We start from the raw sequence: 22976 nt of genomic DNA, 5'->3' as shown, positions 1-22976 counted from the left end.
ATATAATCCTTTCTAACATTCAAAATAAAATGACTAGGGCATTAATGTTTGAAAGTCAATTAACATACTTGCTCTTTATTTTTAAATAACATTTCTAAATACACATAACAGTACTACATCAGAATGACTTATTTCTGCAGGGTTGTTTTTTTTTTTTTCAGTCAATCAGGTTCAACAATCTAATTTTTACTGGTGGTAAGAAGGTGCAACTCCAGGCCTATTTTGTTTAAATAAAGCTATGATTCATGTAATCTGACTAGACTGTAACAAGCCATTATGCCAACCTTGCAACATTTCCAATAGCTTTTTCTTTTTGCTTTCTCTCAGTATTAATATGTGAGGCGTCCAAAGTCATGTTCTCCCTTAGTATTTTTGTCTACTACTATTAGAACGTAGTTCAAAAGGAACCCACTGTTACAGACAAAGAGAATAAGCAAAATGGTATATCACTCTTTATCTATTAAAACTTTTAGTAAACAAAATGTTCAGTTGTGTTCTAGAATGCCAGCAAAACGTTTAATTGCATAGGAAGAATATAAACCCAATTTCCATATTTATTACTTTGGCCAACTTAAATATTAGTTTGTGTTATAGTTAGTTGCATGTAAAAGGAGCTTTAGATTCAAGATTGTCATTGCTAACCTTTGTAATATATCTTTGGCATGAAGGCAATTGCTGAGTCAACTGATTTTGACAGATAAGCAATGAGGGCTCCTAATATATCTGCCAGTTAGAGTATTTACCAAGATTCCCTTTTTTGAGAAGATTGTGTGATATCTTTATTTAAGGAAATAAAAAGCTATTTTACTAAAATTGAATGGTCTCAGTGCCTGGGTAAGACATAACACAATCACACTACTACAGAGAAATGAATCCTATAGTATTTTAACCAGTCAGTGAACATCAGGTTGCAAAAAGATTAATGGTACTCTTCTAAACTGCCCCCACAAGAGATGTCAAAACAACATGCCACTTGTGGTGAATTGTGCAGTTGTTCAGAATATGGTCATGCATGCTCTGATGAGGTCCTGGATCTTGTTATTTCCTCAGTGGGGTATGGAAATACCCATAGGCTCTGCTAGATTACTGTGGTTTGGCTCATTTTGGTGGGGTTCTGGTGTCCTGGCGGGCTCTGTTAGACTTTTTGGACTTGTCTTTCTCTTGGCTGTTGAAAAAAAAAAAAAAGTGATGGTAACCACTTGTGGCTCCAAAATGATATACAACTCATAGTAGATTGTGCAGATCTTCCTAAAATTATTCTCTTTTATTACAGACTTTGATAAACAGCTGATTGTTAACATTATTAACATTTAAACGTTATCATTGGTCATATGAGTTAACACCTCGTTAAGATGAAGGGGCAGTTTACACCTCTCAGAAATGTTTTTTTCAGGCTCTCTGAAACTCATGAAGGCATCCCTGCATCAGTAACACTTAGTTCACATTATTAAAATTATCTTCACAGCCATAAGGGCAAGAGATGAACTTTCTCTTTTCACAGCTGAGAATCTGAACGAGATGGCAAGCAGGGGTACGCCTTAGCTCTATGTACCTCCCTCCAATTTAAGCCCTGATTAGACCGAATTCTGTGCTCAGATGCCATGCAATGAATGACTTCAATGAGAATTTCTCACATAGGGCCTGCTCCAAGGCCATTGAAGTCAATGGAAAGATTCCCGTTGATTTCAATGAGCTTTGGATCAGGCTTATTAGGGTCAAATTGACCTCTCCTCAGAAGACCAGCATGAGCCTTTGCATCACTTAGGTCCTCCAAACAGGGCTTGGCTTAAGTAGGATTTAAGTGGTGCATAGACCTTGTACTGGCCCAGTGCTCAGGGGTGGATTTAACCCATTGCATCTGATGATGGACCACTTAAGTCAGTTGGAGTCTGACATTATTAGTCGAGCAGACCCATATACCTGATGTCAGAAACTGGCTCATGAGTAAAATTTTTGAAAGTGTATACAGGACGTAGGAGCCTAAGTCCCATTTTCAGGAGTGAGTTAGGCACTTAGGACGGGATTCATGAGGGGGACTTAAGGACCTAATTCCACTTTAGTAAACTTAAGTTCAAAATTTAGATCCTCAAAAATCTGGCTCAACTGCATCTAACCCTCTAGGTGCCCAAAGTCCTTAGGCACCTATGCTTCCACTGGTAAAGTCCCCACGGTGCTTACATTTCTGGCAGTGGGCAAGTGCATAGCCACCTGACACCACTGAGCAGCTTGGCACCTAACTAACCCTCCATAAACTAGGCATTCCCCAGCCTATCTTGCCTGTGGGACCTGTTCTGGTGGACATGCTCAGATGCTGCTTTAGAGCACAGGATCAGGCTCGGGGTGCACAAAACACAGCCATAGGAGGAGGTGATAAAGTATGAAATACTAAAATAGTCATTAGAGCAGAGACTGGAACTTGCATCTCCTACCTCCCAGGGGAGTGCCCTGTTAGTCAACCTCTCATTTTCTCTGGTGCAATGAATATTTAATTATTTCATACCAAGCAGAATGGCTTCAACAGGAGAGACTGAGAAAGCCCCACCATAGCATGTCCCATAGCCTAGTGGTTAGGGCATTCACTTTGTGGGTGAGTGACCTGGTTTTAAATCTCTGCTCCACATTGGGCAGAGGGGGGAATTGAACTGGGGTCTCCCACATCCCTACTGAGTGCTCTAACCTGTAGGCTAAAGTTTACAAGCAGCCGCCTCTGTTTTTCTTGAAAAATATTTGACCTAGAATACATGCCTAACTCCAGGAAAGGGTTCACAGCTGTTAATACCAAGTCCAGGGAGGTGCCATCCTTTGGCCCGGAGTTGGGATCCTTAGCTCCTTCAGGGGGCAGGGCTTTGGCCACCCACCTCTCTTTGGCATTTCCTACTAGCCTGCTTAAGCAGCTTCCTGGCTTCTGTGAAGCTCTTTTTAGGCACCTAGCTCTCCCCGAGGTGTTGTGTATGGAGCCTGGGTGCCTAGCTCAGGATTGTGAATTCCACTTGCTGGCAGGATGCTAAAACATTGCAGGTCTCAGCCTTAGCTCCCTTTGTGAATCCCACCCTTTAAAGCTTAAGGCGATGTCTACACTGCACACCGAACAACAGCGCGGCTGTGCCGCTGCAGCCGCACCATTGTAAGGTGTGCTGTGTAGCTGCTCTTTATCCCCAGGGAAAGAGCTCTCCCGGTGACAAAATAAAACCACCTCCAACAAGGGGCGGTAGCTTTGTCCACGGGAGCGCGGCTCCTGCCGACGAAGCACTGTCCACACCGGTGCTTTTCATCGTTAAAACTTTTGTCATTCAGAGGGGTATTTTTTCACACCCCTGAGTGACAAAAGTTTTGACGACGAAAGTGCCAGTATAGACAAAGCCTCGGTCTCATTGAAAGTCAATAGGATGTCAGCTCCCAAGTGCCCAAGTCACTTTTCAAAATAAAACTTAGGTTCTTAGGCATATTTGAAAATTTTACCCCATGTCTTTTTAGAACATCTACTTTAGCCCTCTGACTTCTTATATGTGATGCTGATGTAAATCAGAGGTGCATTATTATTTTTCTTTTTTTTATTACCAGATGGACCATATCTTCAAATCATAGAACAGCCTAAACAGGTAAGAGGAATACTGCATTTTGAAAATATTTTGGGTAGTTGTGGCAGCATATTGTCTGAGTACCGCTGTAATCCAAGATGGAGGGATACTGAATAATCTATCTCATTGTAAAGCATTTTGAACCAATAAGAAGTGTGGTGCATTATTAGCTGGGTTCTGTTTTGTTTTTTACACTTTTATAGCAAGGTTGTTTCCTGTTTTGTTCGGTTCTTATCTCTAGTCATCTGTCTGGAAGTGTCACAGGGCAAAAAAAATCTGAGGGTTATATTAAATGTATTTTACTAAAGGTAGAAAACATTTCCATCTAGGAATGAGCCTTAAAATAGATTATGATAGGAAAATATCCCGATGTTTGAAACAAATATGAGTCGATGAAATATTTCTGGAAAATTTGTAGTTTTTTTTTAATATTTCTTGCTAAAATGAAAAATAAAAATAACAAATATAATGGCCCTTTTCCGCACTCTTTCCAAAACCCTTGCAGGAAATTTTAACTCATGATTTGTGTAGTCCTGTGAGATTCCTTTTGTCACACACTTGGTAACGCTGAATACCCCAAGAATAAATTAAGGTAATTTTGGGATGCAATTTTTGTACAAGTGTAACACCAACAGACCCTGGTCGTCAGCAGGTGGGATCAAACCTGGGACCTCAGTGCATGAGCCTCTACTGCATGAGCTAGAAGCCCCATGGCTTTTAGCTAAGGCTATAGTAGACTCATTAACTCTAAGTGGTCTCGGTGCCACTAGAGGGGACAGAAACCACACCCAGGAGGTGTGTGGGTTACACAAGCACAGAACAACACTACTTTTCACTCCTCTGTCAGTATGATTTTCATCTCATTGCACTACTTGGGCTTCATGCAGGTAAAGTGTATGGGAGTTGCTGGGGATGGAAACCACCTTCCCACCCAGAGCAAAGGTGCAGAGTGTTCACTGTGACTGATACTCCAGCATTTCTGTTGGAATTGTGGCTTCAGCCCTTCTAAGGCATTTCCACATAATCCTACATGCAGTGATTCCTCCCTTGGCCAATACAATACTGAGGCCCTTTTCCTACCCCTCCTACACAGTCACATACAAGGCCAGATTGTGATGCTCTTGTGTGGGTGCATAGGGAGATGGAATTGACCAAAGATTGCCCCACCACAGGCATACCCCGTGTAAAGGCCTGTCACAATACAATCTGTGCACTCAGGACTGCAGTGACTGCTCACTCCATGCACATCTAGAGACATACATCAGCCCAAAGGAAGTTGAGGGGAGGTGGGTCCCTGACCCCACCCCTAGCTTTGCACCAGGCTGGCCTGGCACACCAGGGGGATGCACACTGCACTCAGTGAAATGTGCATGCTCCGTGCACCTGGAGTTCTGGGAGCAATTCTGCTTCTCATGTGGTTCTGAATCATCCCAAACGCCAGGCTGTGCCTTAAATACATGATTGGGTCTACAGTGTGCAATGGCTGTAAAATGGCCACCCCACCCATGGCTCCCATTGTAGAGAGGCCCCAAGGCGCACCAGACAATTTAAGGTTTGTAGTGCGACTATGCGGGGTGAGCCATATACAGAGCACTGTGCAGGCAGTCTCATCACTGGCCCCACATAGGTCAGTCATGGGGACAGGACAGTGCCAGGTAGGGAAGGTTATACAGGCAATTACATGGATCCAGCGGCCTTGGCAGTTTGCAGTGGCTTCGGTGTGGCTGTTCTGCAATCCTAGCCCTAGGTTCAGGAATGAATTTCAGCCCTGGCTGCCACAACCCCAACCCCCACTTGGGCGCTTCACCAGCAGAAAGCCCAATTGCTCTGCCTTAATGCGTTGAAGTGAATTTTAACTTTCGTGTTTCATGATTATCAGTCTGTTCTGTGGGTATGTGAGTGAAAGTCAAACACTGTATAAGGCACAAGTATTTAAACAGCAAAGACTTTAGCAGGATAGATATTGCGGAGGCTTTGAGGTTGATTACTCATTTTAAGAGCAATTGTGTGAGCATTGTGAATAACTGTGGGCTGACAAACACTTACATTCAGAGGAACCTGGTGTCAGATGTCTGCAGCCTGATTCTGCCAGGCAAATGTTGTCTGATTAAGGCTACAACCGTATAGTTGACGCTACTTGGCAGACTGCTGTACTTCCTAGAATCACACTGAACTCAAAAGAGCTCTGTCAATCACAGGATTGGGGCCTAAGAGGGGAAACCTTCCTGACTGAAAGTATAAGAGAGGTAGTGCCATTTGTAATACTACAGTTAAAGGTGTATTAACATTTCTTTGTAGTGGATCCTATTAAATACTACTCTCTCCCAAATCCCCCCTCCCAGGTGGCTTTCATTTTCAGTAGTTTTTTTCCATCCCTGGTATGTCAATGACTATAGCAATTACTTAGAACCATCTTGTTTAAATTTCTCTTTGATAGAATAAATCCTTTGAAATTTTATATGTTTATTTACTTCACTGGGGTTATGCTGATTTATACATTTTGAGGATCTGACCCATATGTATATTCTTAACCTTAGAATCTCAGATAAATTGTGTTATCTCAGATATGATGGTGTAGTTATTGTTGGTAAAGGCTGACTTTCCAGTGGCAATCACTGTATGCTGGCAGAGTTCTTTTGCAAAAATTGTCAGTGTCTGCTCATGTTTTATGTCCAGTGTAAAAGTAATCTAATCATAAAAGTGAATTATTTTGTGCAGCTTTCTTAACCTGGACACTTCCTACTCCTTTCCCCCCATTTACAGAAATAATGGGGGAAATAAAGGAAAAGTGTTCATAAATACAGCACACCGAATCTCATGGATTTCAGTTCACGAGAACTTTCTGTATTTTTGAATTTGCTTTTGTTCCTATATGAAACAAATTTCTTGGCAAACTGAAGATCCCTGGAAAACTTGTTTTAGAAATACCAAAATATGATGTTCCTGAAATGAAATGTGAAATTGGCATTCTTGTTGGTTTCATGGCTGCTATTCTGTGAAAGGGAGAAGAGCTCTTTCTTTCCCTGCCCCCTTCACCTTCCCTGCACTGTTGGGGCTCCTGTTTTATCTCTCCCCATCTCCTGACTGCTACCATGATGTCTTCAAGAGTGTCTTCACTATTCTAAATCCTTCATCCACCTTCTGACTGGTTTCTGGGGTGCAAAGAGATCTCTGCACCTAAGTCCATTTAGTATAATCACATTAGCATTGGGAGAAGAGATTCCAATTGCCGCTATGTGTGTGAATGAGAATAAAACTGTTTGCCACCCATGTAGAAGTATCCAGAGCGTGTTTCAGGAATTAGCAGCCATAACATTTCAATTTGTCAATGGATAGTTGTTTTAAAATGATGATTTTCAAAGTTTCTTTATTTATTTATTTTTAATCTCCACAGAGGGGGTTTCGTTTCAGATATGTGTGTGAAGGGCCATCACATGGTGGACTTCCGGGTGCTTCTAGTGAAAAGAACAAAAAATCATACCCTCAGGTCAAAGTAAGTTCATAAATTATTAATTATTTAACAATATGATTGTGAGTGCCATACAAAAAATCCTTACATAGGATTGGTTTGTACATCACCATAAATCTATTTGAAGTTATTGAGATGAACTGTGTATTTCAATGCCAGTTTTTAAACTGAGAGACTGTAATGCACATAAATAAGGCACTAGCTGGTTTTTTGTTTTTGGCAAGTGAAAATCCATCCTGTGAATTAAAAACAATCTGCTGAATGTCTCTGGTCCTTCACACTCCAAGCTTGTGCATTTGAACTGCTAAGTTTTTAAGAGTGGAAATTAGCACAGGGCTTCTGAAACTACTTTTCCCCCCCTTAAAAGAAGAGGTAGGTAGTCTTTCCAGATGTTTGCTTGTGCTCACTGTTGTGGTAGTGGTTGAAAGCACATAATGCAGCTAGTGCTCCTGGGCCCAGGTTTTTAAAAAATGGCTGCCTAACGTTAAGCTCAGTGCAAAGACAGATTGACTTTAACAGGAGTTGGATCAGGCTTACAATGCAGTATTTCCTAAGCAGCTTTGTCTTTATTATTAAAAACCATCAACCAAAGAAAAATACCTATGCAAATGCAATGTTAGGGTTGAGATTATAACAGAACTAAAGTTAGGAAACCTCCAAGCTTAAGGCTCCCTCAGCAATCACGTTCTCCTTGCATTGCAGGGGAAGGGTATACTGTATTTTATTTTGAGCTTTCTGAGCTCATGAATTAAGAGCCATTGAGTTTAGTGAAGAAAGAATTAATTTGCTCTTTATGAGGTAATATCTAATGCAGTGGTTCCCAAATTACCCATAGCAATACCACTCACAAAAGTCTCTATCAATATGGCAGTGTGTATTTTCTGAATTGTTCCATTAGAGATTTCCCCATTAAGAGCAAGAATTAATAGCTTTTAATTCATGAGTTCTTTCCCCCTTCCTACTCCTTAGTGTGCTAAAGGTGAGCTTCTGTGCTGGACCGTGCTCACCATCCATTCAGGTGCATGTGCTCTGTTCTTCTGTGAATCTTGGGAGAGACTAGGGTTTGGAACAACTATATCTCCACCATGAGTGAGTACGAGCATCACTCAATGTAATCAGCTCTGGCTGTCATAACCTCGGATGTTAGTCTGGTAAATTAGAAATCATAGATTTAATGTAGCCTTGCAAAGCTATTCTGAAAAGTTACCAGCTCTGGCAAAGAATCTACTCACTCTCCCTTTCACATGATGATGGTGATGAGACAATGAACAAGGTTTCATTTGCAGGTTTAAATATAAAATTACTTATCCCAATAGTGGGATCTTTCAAGGCTGATCCAATATATCTTGATAATTGATAAGATTTAAACTGGTGGAGTACATAGTAATATTGGAGCTCGGATAGTAGTATATGCAATGGGAAGCAATGTGTGGAAAGGATTTAGTCAGAAAACAAACTAAAAGACAAAATGTCAAGTAATTCAGTCTTTCCCATGGGTCCCATCTGCGTTTTTGTTTTTTTTTTATTCCTGGTACAAGTCACCACCCGGCAAAACCTTGTGGGAGAGGCTGGCAAAGGAACGAAGTTCCTCCTGGCCACTGCCTGTTAGTGCCTGTTTTTGATTCAAGTTGTGCCAGTAAAGAGAGACGGGTTTCACTCCTTTTCCCATCAGCCTCCCTTGCGTTTTGTCAGAGGCTCCTTTCCTCTTCACAACTGAGCTGATCTCGAGGAACCCAATTGAATATTCAGGAACAATAGTCTATAAAAAATAAAGAGGGAGTGCCAGGACCTTGGGTGTGCTGCTGCGGTAGATGTGAATCACTTCTGATGTGCACAGCTGTCTTAAAGCATCTGCAGGAGCCTTGGCCAGCTCAGCACTGGTCCAGCTGCAATAATCTATGCTGACTAGCAATAGCCCCTACAAGACATTCTGGCAGCCAGAAATTGCCAAGACGTAGGGAAACCCCTGCAGTACCCACATTTGTAGAATCATAAAATTGTAGATTTTAAGGCCAGAAGAAGGAGCATTACGTTGACATAGTCTGACCTCCTGCATAACATAGACCACAGGAACTTACAGGAATAACTGGGTGAAATCTGTATCAAGTGCAAAACTTCCAGCTGAGCTGGAGCATATCTCTTAGTATAAGTCTACACTGCAAAATTAACTTTGCTTAGCTAACCCCCATTAGCTAACTCAGGTTAAAATAGCTATGAAGACATAGTGACTTGGTTTTTAACTCTGGTTAATGGCTCAAGTTAAAGTCCATTGTGTGCCTGGGGTTGAACTAGAACTGTTAACTGAGTTAAAAGCCAAGTTGCCGTCTTCACTGATTTTTTTACATAAGTTAGCACCCAGGGATCTGGCACTTTTAGTCTATAAGAAATAGAAATGAGTAACCCAGCATCTCAGGGCAAGCCGGTTATGGAGAGCATCCCCACTCCCCGGACCGCAGGTGCTGGTCCCCATCACCGCAGTCTTGGTCCCCGGTTAGAAGACACAGGTCCCTGATGCCAAGGTCTCCACCTGCAAGGCACGGGACACCTGAGTCACGACGCCGATCCCTGTATCCATGGTACTGTCGGGCATCCCACCAGAGTTCGCCACTGCGTAGCTCTCTGTCGCCTAGGCAGTCTCCCAGGCGTCAATCCCCCTCAGTGTGGGATCGTTTCCGGTCACAACACCGGTCTCCAGCTCCCTGGTACCGCTCTTCGGGCAGCGTTGGTCCTCACCCTGTCCTTACCGGTCACCAACGAGGGTCAGTGGGCAGACTCAGGCATCTACGGCTCCTCCCTGGTCATTGGAAGGGCAATGGTCCGAGCCTGAAGGGGAGTTCAGCCCCTCACCTATAAAAGGCGAAATGCTACCGACCCGCAAGAGCAGCACGGCTCCTGAGCAGCGGCACGGAGGCAGGGGCAATGGCCTGCTCAGTGGCAGTACTGGAACCCCTGGGCTGTACCTGTTATGCCAGTCCCGTACTCCCACCGTTCCTCCCAGGCCTCATCAGACAAGCTGCCCCTGACACAGCTGGCATCCAGTCAGCACAGTGCCGAATCTGATGCGGGGTGACACAGCGGGCCCCGATGAGCAAGGGGAAGCCACCCCTCCCCCTGCCATGCAGTCATCTTCTTTGTGTCCGGACAAAGCGGCAGCGGGCCCCTCACAAATGAGCAGCTCCCCCGACGACTTCAAGGAGCACCAGGCCTTGCTCAAAAGAGTGGTTGCCAACCTGAACTTGGAGGTTGAGGAGTTAGCAGAGGAGTCTGACAACCTCTTTAATGTTATACCCTCCTCCACCCTGGGCCGGGTCACGTTGCCCGTCAACCCAGGGGTCCTTAAAATTGCCTAGTCTGTGTGGCAGACCCCCTCTTCCATTCCATCTACCTCCAAGAAGGCGGAAAATAAGTACTATGTCCCCACAAAGGGGGTTGAGTACCTGTATACCCATCCTCCAGCGGGATCCTGGTCGTGTCTGCCGTCAATGAAAGGGACAGGCAGGGACAGGCCAGCGCCACGCCAAAAAATAAAGATGCCAAGAGGCATCTGTTTGGCCGGAAAATGTATTTGACAGCCAGCCTGCAAGTTTGGATGTCTAACTATCAGGTCCTGCTAGGCAGGTACAACTTCAACCCGTGGGACTCCATCACAAGTTCAAGGAGGGCCTTCACAGGACCGAGCCCAGGAGTTCGTTGCCTTGGTGGACGAAGGCAAAGCGGTGGCGAGAGGCACCCTCCAGATGGCCTGGGACGCTATGGACTCGGTGGCCAGGGTATTCACCTCCGCGATGGTCATGAGACGCAGCTCTTGGTTACAGCCCCAGTAAGATGCAGACTACCCTTCAGGACCTTCCATTTGAGGGAGCTATGCTCTAGCTGATGCACGGCTCCACGGCCTTAAAGACTCCCATGCTACCCTCCGTTCCTTGGGCCTTCACATCCCTCAGCAGGCTAGAAAGCCTTTCTGTCCGCCTCCGTCAAGGTCCTGGGGTATCCCCCGGTCCATCTCCTACAGGAAGGACAGACACAAAGGATTTAAATGGCGTCACCTTTCATCTTCCTGTTCCTCTGCCCAGCTTGGTTCTTCCAGAGGCAAAGAAAGCCAGAAGCAGGCGTTTTGAGGACCAGAGCAACTTACCTGGCCAAATGGAAGCGGTTCACTTATTGGACTTCGGATAAAGGCATTCAGCTCAAGCGGGCCTCGCTGCAGTTGATCCTGGACTACCTTCTGCCTCTCAAGCTCCCAGGCCTGTCCCTTTCATCTATCAAGGTCCACTTGGCCACTGTTTCGGCCTTCCATCTGCCACTTGAGGGTAGGTCAGTTTTCGCCAAGAACATGACTGCCAGGTTCCTCCTTGAGCACCTCTGCTTGCACATCATGGACCCCATTCCACCATGGGACCTGAATCTTGTGCTGTCATGGCTCACAGGACCCCCCTTTGAGCCTCTGGCTTCCTGCTCTCTCCTTCTCTTGTCCTGGAAGGTCATGTTCCTAGTTGCAATAACATCCGCCTGCTGGGTCTCTGAGATTAGGGCGCTTACCTCGGAACCACCCTAAACAGTCTTCTGCAAAGACAAGGTCCAGGTGCGGCCACATCCGGCTTTCCTGCCCAAGGTGGTCTCACAGTTTCATACGGGCCAGGACATTTATTTGCCTGCCTTTTTTCCAAAGCCGCGTAAAGAGGAGGAAGAGCATCGGCGGCATTCCCTAGACGTCAGGAGGGCACTAGCCTTTTACATTTAAAGGACCAAGTCATTTTGCAAGTCAATACAATTGTTCATCGCAGTGGCCAACAGGATGAAAAGTCATCCAGTGTCCGCTCAAAGAATTTCTTCTGGATCACTGCCTATATTCCTGCTGCTATGATCAGGCAAAGGTGCCACCTCCGGCAACGGTCACCGCCCACTCAACCAGGGCGCAAGCCTCTCTGGCAGCTTTCCAAGCCCAAGTGTCTATCCAGGAAATCTGTAGGGTGGCCACCTGGTTGGCCATCCACACCTTGAAGGCCCATTACGCACTTACCCAGCAGGCCAGGGATAATGCAGAGCAGTACTGCAAGCCGCTAAACTGTGGACTTCGAGCCCACTTCCAAAAACACTGCTTGTGAGTCACCTAGAATGGAATCGACATGAGCAAGCACTCGAAGAAGAAAAAATGGTTACCTACCTTTTTGTAACTGTTATTCTTCAAGATGTGTTGCTCATGTCCATTCTATTACCCGCCCTCCTACCCCACTGTCGGAGTTGCCGGCAAGAAGGAACTGAGAGGGCCTAGGATCGGCAGCACCTAATAGACCAGTGCTTAAGCGTGGCACTCAAGAGGGCGCTACAGCCGATCCTTCGGGTACCGCTAAGGCAAAAATCTCCGACAACTGTGCACGTGAGCGCACACACCCAATAGAATGAACGTGAGCCACACGTCTCGAAAAACAACGAAAAGGTAGGTAACCGTTTTTTTTTAAAGCTGAGCTCCTAACTCTGTAATTTGGCACCTAAATAAGTTGCCTGATTTTCAGAGGCGCTGAAGACCTGCAGCTCCCATTGACTTCAATCAAATCAGGAAGCCATTTATATTTAGGTGCAAAAGTATGTACTCAGTTGTCTAAATTTTAGGCACCCAAATTTTAGGGACACTGTCAACTGAAACTATCACACTGTGGCCTAAAAATGTTTTACTTCTAAGTAACAGCTAAGGCTGTGCAAATCCTGCAAACACCTACACATGTGAATAACTTTACACACAGAAATAATGGAATTACTCACGTGTGTAAAGTTACTCACATTTTGAGGTGTTTGCAGAACTTGGGCCAAATGTTGCTATAACTGAAAGAGATTAGAAAGAAGGGGCGGAGTCTCAATTTTTAGTTTGTTGACTTCATGCATTTCACAGCACTTTGTATAGTCGGTTTCACTTGCTTGTATGCGGTACAGAAAAACATCTTTAAAATAGGAAAATGTGATTTGTAAAGCATAAAAACTGCTGAGCAGACTCAGGGAGCTGTGAAGCCGTTGAAACTACTTTCAACGTAATGTTTTGAAATTCACTAACTCTCAAGATGTCCCTTTAATCTCTAAAACAAATCTGTCTCTTAAACAGAAACATCAGATAAATGTGACTATGCAGCATTTTTAACTTTATCAGATTAGGTAAACTGAACACTGCTTCCATATGGTGGATGCACAGCAAATACTGCAACTCTACTCTTACTGGGACTCCTTATTTTCTTTTTCTCTGTCTTTGATAGTAACTGGCTCCTTAGAAACCAAATATTTAATAATTTCCTTGTTTTTAACTGTACAGTAAAGTGACATTTAGATATTCTCGTAACAGCTGAATATTTCCTTCTTGCCACATTTTATTTTATCTATCTTGTTATGTTGGCACTAATCACTGTAGTATCTGAATGCCTCTAGATGTTCGGCACTGATACATTTTGTATAACTTTCTAGAAATAATGTACTTGTCAGTAATTAATGTCTGTAACTATTTTTGGAATTCTCAGTGGAAAAAATTTGACGAGTACATATGCAAGTGACCTATTACCAGATTAAACTTAGAATTAATTGTGAAATACTGTGAATGGTGTCCACAATTCAAGAAGAATATTGAAAAATTGGAGAGAGTTCAGAGTAGAGCCATGGGAATGGTTGAAGGCTCAGAAACCATGCCTTAAAATGAGAACCTCAAGGAGCTCAAGCTATTTATTTATGAAAGAGAAGACAATGGAGTGATCTGTTTATTTTATCAAAGAGAAGATTATAGGGTGACTTGATCAAACTCTGTAAGTAGCTACATAGGGAACAAAACTTTGATAATGGGCTCTTCAATCTAGCAGACAAAGGTATAACATGATCCAATGGCTGGAAGTTGAAGGCAAACAAATTCAGACTTGAAATAAGGCACACATTTTTACCATTGAGGGCATAGGCGCCAACTTTCTCCAGCACCGGTGGGTGCCCGCCCTTTTCCCCGCCCCTGGCCCGTCCTTTTCCCCGCCCCTGGCCCGCCCCCATTCCAACCCCATCCCCAAAGTCCCCGCCCTAACTCCTGCCCCTATTGGATCCCTTCCCCAAATCCCCACCCCGGCCCCGCCTCTTCCCCCAGTGCACCGTGTTCCCCCTCCTCTCCCCTCCCTCCCTACCCCGCGAATCAGCTGTTTCGCGGCGCAAGCGCTGGGAGGGAGGGGGGAGAAGCAGGACGCGGCGGCGCGCTCGCGGAGGAGGCGGAGGTGAGCTGGAACAGGGGGGTGGGGCGGGGCCACGGGGAGCTGCTGGTGGGTGCTGAGCACTCACCAATTTTTTTCCGTGGGTGCTCCAGCCCCAGAGCACCCACGGAGTCAGCGCCTATGATTGAGGGTAAATAACCATGTGGACAACTTACTCTAAGGCTTGTGGTGGATTCTCCATTGGCAATTTTTAAATCAAGAGTGGATGTATTTCTAAAATATATGTTCTAGTTCAAACTAGAATTAATTTGGGGAAGTCTATGGCCTGTCTTATGCCGGAGGTCAGACCAGATGATCACATTGCTCCCTTCTGGCTTTATGATCTAACAATCTATATACAAGTTACATTTTAGAGAACTATGGCTTCTCTCCCTACGCAGATTACAAAGACTGCGTTGAGCTGAGTAAACCATGTGAAGATTACAATCTTGATACCACGGTAGTTAAATGTTCTGCTTTCAGATGTCTTGGAAAGTCCTTAAAACCCAGCAGCGCTAGATACGGTTTCACTGTGGTTTGAACAGCTGATACAGAACTGTCTTGAGCTATTCTGACACAAATATGGAATATGCACATTATTTATTATTTATCATTTATAGAGCAGTGGAGATACACAAGGCACTTTATAATAGTGAAAATGCATATGTCAAAAACAAGAAATATTGTGTCCTAGACAGTTATTAATCATTATCATCATCATCATACTTGGGACATAAGTTGCAATTTTCATTCTCAAATCATTTTGTAAATATTAATTAATAATCATCATACCTCTTTGAGGTTGACAAGTAAGTATTATCACACCCATTTAACAAACGAGGAAGATGAGGCCGTAACTTGGCCAAGGCTGTAGGTTGATTCACTATCAGAGTTGGGATTAGTTCATGTGTGCTAGTCTTATGTTTAGACCACATCATGCTCTTAAACTAGAGGCATTTTTATTGTACCATACAGGTAAAACAAACAAGTAGCAGACAAGTGGGTTATGAGAGGATTTTCGCAGACACATGCTTCCTGGAACTGTTTAGCTTTTAGCCGTGAGTAGGAGGGAGTCATGTGGGAGGGCACTGGGCAAATGTTGAGACTGTTCCAAGTGTAATGGAGTGGAATCAAGAAGGGCTAAAGGAAACAAAAAAAAGTAAGCAACACATGTTAGAGTGGTGAAATAATGGTGAGTTCTGATTATCAGTCTTATCAATACAAGAAGCTGAAGTAATTTAGTCATCACTCTTACTGTACAGTAGAACCTCCATTTACAAAGTGATTTCCAGTGTGTTTCAGGCCTGAGAATGTGATGGGATGTCAAGTTGTTCTTCATCAACCTCACTTTCGTTATATGATTGTTATTTTTTCCTTCAGGAAGAATGGTTTGTATAACTGGTTGTTTGTCTAACTGTTTTTGTAAAATCGAGGTTCTACTGCATTTGTGTATGCTTATCCTTCAGTATCCTGGTTGATTAAATCTACATGTTTCTGTAATGCAAATGACTTCACCTGGGGCTAAATGTGAGAAAAGACTTCTTGATAAACTGGTTAGTTAATTAAGTGAAACTGTGGGAAGGATGTTTAAGAAACAGTGGGCATGGGTTTGAAGATTTTACACTAAGTATAATTTAAAAGATGTAGATAATTGATAATCAGTTGATTAACACAGCTTGTGAGAGAAGCTAGTCAGAGATGTGAATGATATCAACAATAAAATAAAGCCCTTATAAAATTGTTATTTGATCAGTGCTTTTTAATTTGTACAATTTCTGTGGCATCTCTTGTTTTTATAACCATAATCTTTAATATTGTGTCAGAAAAAAAGATGTTGTGAGAAGCTAGGAGACAGAGTTAGACACAATTCTGCACCAGTGGTCCTACGCACTCAGTTTACCACGATCCCAATCCCGCAAAAACTTATGCATGTGCTTATCTTTTTTTCTCATGTGTAGTTCAGTGGGACTATGCACGTGAGTAAAAAAAAAACAAACCATGTGCATTAGTATTTTCAGGACTGGGCCTCGTGTATGAAGTGGAAGATGGTCCGGTTGTTAGGGTGCTACCTGAAAACAATATTCAATTCCCTGCTTTGCCACAGATTTCCTCTGTGATCGTTTGGGGAGTCTCTCTGCCCCTCAGTTCCCCATCTGTAAAATGGGGACAGTACTTCCTTGTCTTTTGGGGTGTTGTAAGGATAAATGTGTTGATTGTGAGTACTAAGATACTATGGTAATGGAGGCTATTGTAAGTGCCTAAGATAGATGCAGTTTTTTGAGCCAATGTAGAATACTTTCTTATGAACATAGAATGAATTCCATGCCAAATGTCTCTCTGAAAAAACCTCTGCCAAAGGGGGTTATTAGAATGAGAACACAGCATTGTAAAGAAAATGCAGTAATCTATATACTATTTCAATCTTAACTTTTTGAGAGCACTTTTACATTCCGCAAAACAGTGCATTTTCTTAATGCTAAACACATACCATTTTGCTGAGCTTCTTAACATGCTTTAATGTCTACTGAGAATGCAATCTACTGAATGGAATTTAACCTACTTAGCGCAAAAGGCCAAAGTGAAATATTTATTTATTTATTTTCTGGAAAATGGATATAAGTGCCTCTCTTGAACTGTTTTTCTCATTATTTTTGTTTTCACTCCTGCTATTTGTAAGTTGAGTTTAATTTATTTTTGTTGTATTTAATTTGGAAAAAAAAAACAGTTATTAAATTAATTGATAAGACTCTCCTCTTTGGTGACATGGGACAATCATTTTATCTTGTTTGTATTTCGTGAAGGAAGGAATGAAAACATATGAGCTGTATGCAGATTTGTTTGTGCTCAGATATCAAAGTGACAGAAAATACCTACTTAGAGTAATGATAATGTTCTGTTTTTTAAAATATTTGTTATGCTTGTTTACAGATCTTCAATTATGTTGGGTCTGCAAAAGTAATTGTCCAGTTAGTCACTAATGGAAAAAACGTCCACCTGCATGCCCACAGCTTGGTGGGTAAATATTGTGAGGAAGGAGTATGCACAGTTAATGCAGGACCTAAGGACATGGTAGTAGGGTGAGTACACTGATATATCTGGCAACACTTGAGTATAAAAACTGTAACTGGTGAGACAAAAATTGTAAAGGTAAATCCAACCCAGGGCCATTAAATGGAGCATTTCACTTTCTGCTCTGTACTTTGCTCATACCTTAAAATGGAAAAATAAATGTGGTCTCAGTTTATCCCTAGTTAGAAGACACTGACATGTAGGAGATAGAGGGATTTTTGCACAGCAGTTAAAAAATATAGAAGACCACTGGTTTTAAAATCCAACTCTTCTCCCTACAGAATTCAGGAGTTTGAATATCTCTGGTTATGGCATTACCAAGATAGAGCAAGCATGCCAAATTTTCAAATATTGTTTCCTCAGTTGCATCCACAACATGAACACATGCACAAAATCAGTAACTGCTCATGCAAATGGGTACTTGTGTGTCAGGTTACCTGTTCTTTGCACCCCCATGACCACTGGCACACGGTGATTTAGGTTTTGCATATGCAGTGGATGCCCACACATTTTGTAAGTGCTGCTCGATCACCCACATTTGAAAATGTAGTCTTTCCATTGACTTCAGTGGACTTTGGATCAACCCCAAGTGATTATGATTACAAAGAGAGACTGTGGGCAACTTCTGCATAAGGGACTAAGAAAATATTTCTCTGCTCATATTATGTAGGTTTCCAAACCTAGGGATACTTCATGTCACAAAGAAGAAAGTGTTTGAAACTCTGGAAGCACGAATGACAGATGCCTGTAAAAAAGGATACAATCCTGGGCTCCTAGTGCATCCTGAACTCAACTATATACAAGCAGAAGGTGGTGGAGAGAGACAACTAACAGGTGGGTGGGATGTTATCCATTTGATTGTCATGGATCTTGAGAACATGTGGTGTTGATAATAGAGTTTGCTCCAAGAAACACAGATTCTCAGCCAGGATGATGTCTAAGTAGGCTCCCTAGGTAGTCTGCCCCCAGCTGTGTGTTTTGAGAGGTCCTTTGATTTTGGGATCTCCATTTCATCATGCATGGAGAACCAAACAACCCTCACTCCTAGATTTCAACAACATTTACAACTGTGCACGAGTTCCACCAACAATGCTGCCATCTTCAACCCGTTTAGTAGGCTGAGAAACTGAGCCACTTTATATTATCATGGAGAGCTATTGGATCCTTTAAGTGGTTGTAGGCAGAATGGAGCTCCCCCTGGGGAAAGATCGTCCCTGCTTTACACATGTACCTGCAAAACCTTGGGTCAGCATTGCTCCCAGATTGTTAATGAAAGACCGAAGGGCCAATCCAGCTCTGACTACGGCACAGCCAGAAGTTAGAGAATACTTATTTATTTTACTGTTGGTTATTGCCAGCTTCTAAATGTGAACTTTGCTTAAATAACTGCAGTATCTTATCCTTGTCCTCCTTTATCGTATTTCCACCCATTGTAAACTCTGCAGGGCCAGGACTGCGCCTTTTTCTGTATGTTTGCGAGATGTCTGGCACAATTTTGGGTGCAGTATAAATAATAATATGCAGGCAACTCCATTTATTACAAGTGCAGAATGCAGCGAATTACCCCTTTACTGTTTTCCAAATAAAAATAAGAATTGAAGCTAATGGTTAAAAAAAAAACCAAAGCAGCCTTTATCAGTGCTTTTTGGAGGTAGAATTATTTTCCCCCTGTTGTGTCAATTTATCTCTGCTATTGATTGGTTCTAGAGCGGGAAAGAGAAATCATCCGTCAGGCAGCCCTTCAGCAGACTAAAGAGATGGACCTCAGCGTGGTGCGACTCATGTTCACAGCCTTCCTCCCCGACAGCACTGGCAGCTTCACAAGAAGACTTGATCCTGTCATATCAGATGCAATATATGACAGCAGTAAGTACATTTGGCTTTCATGTTCTTTTTAACAGGTACGGGTCTTACTTGCCCTTTCTAGGAACATAGGCCATAGGAATCGCCAGACTGGATCAGACCCAAGGTCCAGTTAGTCTCTATCCTGTCTCTGACTGTGGCCAGTGCCACATGCTTCAGAGGAAGGTGTAAGAACCCCGCATTAGGCTGATGTGAGATAATCTGCCCCTCACGTTGGGTGTCATCCAGGTCTCTAGTAGTAAGAGAGTGGCCTAAGCCCTGAAGCATGAGGTTTAATATCCTATAATGGGGTCCTTGGTGGGCCGAGGGACCTAACAGTTAGCATCCACTCATTTGTAGGCCAAATCCAACTCAGGGCCCTAAGTAGATCAGCAGTGTTTGGCCTCTGGGAGGAGCCCTCTGAGCGACCTTCCCTGGGTTGCTTCCTACCACTGCTTCCTTCCCTCAGCTTCTGCCCCCAGACAAGGAGAAAAGAACAAGGAAAAAGGAAACCAAACTGCCAGCCCCAGCTGGGCTCCGCGTACAGTCCTGTTTCTTCAAGGAGGCTTCTCCAGCCCCTTTTGGCAGGAGTCTTCAGGATAGGTTTGCACTCCTCCCCATCCTCCCCCTTCTGAGCTTGGTTGCTCCCTTTTCAATCCTGTCTCCAGTTAGAGCATGCTCTGCAGGATTGGAGGGGCAGGGCTACCTGGACCCAGTGTAGTCCTTTAACCCCTTCTGCCCCAGTGTGGAGTTTGTATACCCCATCACATATCCCTTTCAAATATTTTACTATTATGACAACATTTGTTATTCTTGTTATTCATATAAATGTCCAGTTCCTTTCTGAATCTTGATAAGTTCTTGACTTCAACGACTTCCTCAACAACTTCCTGTGACAAAGAGTTGCACAATCTAATGGGTATCCCTAGCCTCTGTTTTCCAGAAGCTGGGAATGGGCAACAGGGGATGGATCACTTGGTAATTACATGTTCTGTTCATTCCCTCTGGGGCACCTGGCACTGGTCACTGTTGGAAGACAGGACACTGGGTTAGATGGACCTTTGGTCTGACCCAGTATGGCTGTTCTTATGTTCTAGTTGTACATTCTGTGGAAAAGTATTTCCTTGCATCCCTTTTGAATTTGCCATTTTATAATTTAATTGAATGTCCCCTTGTCCTTGTGTTATGAGATGGGCAGAACAGAAGTTCTTGATCTACCATCTCTAGATCATTCATTATTTTATATACTTTTATCATGTCCACTCTGTTCATCTCCTTTCTGAGGTAAACAACCCCAATCTTTTCAATCTCTCTCCATATGAGAGCTTTTCCCATGCCATTGATCGTTCTCATTGCCCTTCTCTGAACTCCCTCTAATTCTGCAATTCTCCTATCTGCTACTGATGACTACTAATTTAGCAATATTCATGCAATAATAAGAAAAAGTATATACATTTTTGTGTGTGTGTTACATTACTTGCATTTTCTGGAAGTGAAAAAGCCCCAGGCTCATCATCTGGAGGGTGATGTGAACTACCAAGTGGTGTCTTTGAGGAATGTTGTTGGTTTACTTTAGTATCTGTTATAATTCCAATATGCTTTCATTACTGTAACACACACCTGCATATTGATACAATAAGCAGAGGGGGGAAGTTACAATACAAACTGAGGTATAGTGTATGCCAAGCCACATTGAAAGGAAGTTGATGTTGCTCTATGCTTTTTGTTGTTGTTTTTAAGTCTGAGCATCAAAGTTTATCTTCCATTTGTGGGGAAGGTGGAGGAAATAGATGCACCTATCTCTCTCACTCTCTAGGTTTTCATGCCGCTCACTGCCAGTGGCCAGAGTATCTGAGACCACCAACTGAATTCATTTATTTCAAAAGAAACAGGGATTATTTTTTCTTTTAATTTGTTTTTGAGTGAATCTAGTGCTCTTGAATGGTGCCATTGAAGTCCTCCGCAGTACGGATGCAGCATTTGGCAGTGCAAGCTTCTGCCATGCTGCCCTGCCTTTGTGTCTCACACCTCACCTGAAGCTATTATTTGTAATGGTGTGAGGATAGTTCTGTGTCCAGGGCCCTTTTAACTCTTGACATATCTACTGAGATTGCAAATAATTGCCAGTTTTGATGGTGGCGATGCAGACCCCAGTCCACTGTGAACTGGACAGGGACTAACAAACTCTTTTTAAGTAGGCCACAGAGCAGTAAAGAAACAGGAGATTGAAAAATATATAGTGACGTACACACACACACGCACACACACACACACCATATCAAGCAGTTAGTGGGACAAAGGAAGAGGAAGAGAGCAAGAGAGAAAATGTGATGCAGTTCTCACATGGCATTTTTTTTAACCTAATTAGTAACAATGGAGAGTCTTGAGTCTTGATTCCCCACTGCATTACTTGACTGGTATTGTGCTCATACAGGACTAGCACAGTAGTGAATGAGGCCCTTATTTTGTAGTCCATAGTCAAGCAAGATTTCTACAGAAGTCAATGGGAGTTTTGCCTGCATAAGGAGTACAAAATCAGGCCGTTAAGATGAAAAATTAGTGGTTCATCCTTCACTTTCACAAGATAAGGAATCCAGACAGTACCATGTGATTCTTGTTTGAGGTTTGCCTTTTATCCCACTTCTGTGCTTTCTTGTTCACTAGGCTTGGCAGAATTTGATATTTTTTTTCAAATGTTGACTGTTTTTCTCCATTTTTATTTTTAAGATTTTATTTTCTATTTTTAACTATGTTTATGTTTACAGTTGGGATAGTAGGGCTGGGGTTAGAGTTGGGGCAGTGCTGACAGTGGGGCTGCAGGGGGCTCTCTGTTCGGCTGACGGGCCAAAGACACCAGAGTGCAAGGTGGGGGAGGAGGCTATGGTCGTCCTGGCCCCGGGAAGCAGAGAACCACCTGGCCAGGACTACAAGGAGGACAGGCCCTTGACTGCAGGGTGCTGCTGAACATCTGCTGCCTGGGGACAGCTCCCACGCTCCTGGCTGGTGTGCAAATCAGGCTGTGACAGCAGAGCTGCACAGGGCTACCTGCACAGCTGCAGGGCCGGTGACACCCAGTCCCTGCAGGCATGCCGACTGTTACCGATCGATTTTTTTTTTTCCGTTGATTTCAGTGCATCAGCCAAAAGTAATGTTTACTGACAGTTATGGATTAAAACCAAACCCTGACAAACCTATTTTTAGCCTACAGCTGTCAGCAGAGTCAGTACTGCTGTCAGCAGAATAACATCTTGTTTCAACTCGTCCCTTTTGACAGAAGCCCCCAATGCATCCAATTTAAAGATTGTAAGAATGGACAGAACAGCAGGATGTGTGACAGGAGGAGAGGAGATTTACCTTCTTTGTGACAAGGTTCAGAAAGGTAAGAGCCCCAAACTGTCTGGAGTTCTGAATCGGCCCCTTTGATTGGGATTATAAAGTAGCTTTGCTATGTTTCTCATGGATTGTATGCTTAAGGCCTGCAGTGGTGGCCTAGCATTCAAAGGTCCTGTGCCACAACCGCTCCCATTAACTTCAGCCGGATTTGTGAGTTCTCAGCATTTCTGAAAATCAGGCCAGCAGTGATTAGGGCAGCGATTAGTGATCGTACACAGCCCACCCATAAGTAATTTGTATGGGAACAGCCTGGAGAATTGCGGGAAAGAAACTCACATACCCTTTTCCCTCTCCCCCAACCAGCAGACATTGACAAGGACACTACCCCAGCCCCTCTGAAGTTTCTGTTCTAACCCCCCAGGCTGCCAGGGTTTGTGAACACTGGATATGTGCAATTGTGGACCCTATGACCACACCCCTGTG

The 22976-nt window shown here is 43.4% G+C and overlaps 1 protein-coding gene across 1 annotated transcript in view; it reads left to right on the top strand.

The window, feature by feature from the left end:
- NFKB1 (nuclear factor kappa B subunit 1) overlaps positions 1 to 22976 on the top strand; it is a 60396-nt gene that overhangs the window by 7688 nt on the left and 29732 nt on the right. The window contains exons 3-8 of the mRNA XM_065404850.1: positions 3562 to 3599; positions 6973 to 7071; positions 17178 to 17326; positions 17989 to 18152; positions 19026 to 19184; positions 22435 to 22539. Coding sequence (XP_065260922.1) covers positions 3562 to 3599; positions 6973 to 7071; positions 17178 to 17326; positions 17989 to 18152; positions 19026 to 19184; positions 22435 to 22539 — 714 coding nt within the window. The remainder of the gene's footprint in view (positions 1 to 3561; positions 3600 to 6972; positions 7072 to 17177; positions 17327 to 17988; positions 18153 to 19025; positions 19185 to 22434; positions 22540 to 22976) is intronic.

Source organism: Emys orbicularis, chromosome 5 (assembly GCF_028017835.1).
Source record: "Emys orbicularis isolate rEmyOrb1 chromosome 5, rEmyOrb1.hap1, whole genome shotgun sequence".
Lineage (NCBI taxonomy): Eukaryota > Metazoa > Chordata > Testudines > Emydidae > Emys > Emys orbicularis.
The sequence above is the reverse complement of the archived record's forward strand: the minus strand, read 5'-3'. Positions and strand labels throughout refer to the sequence as shown.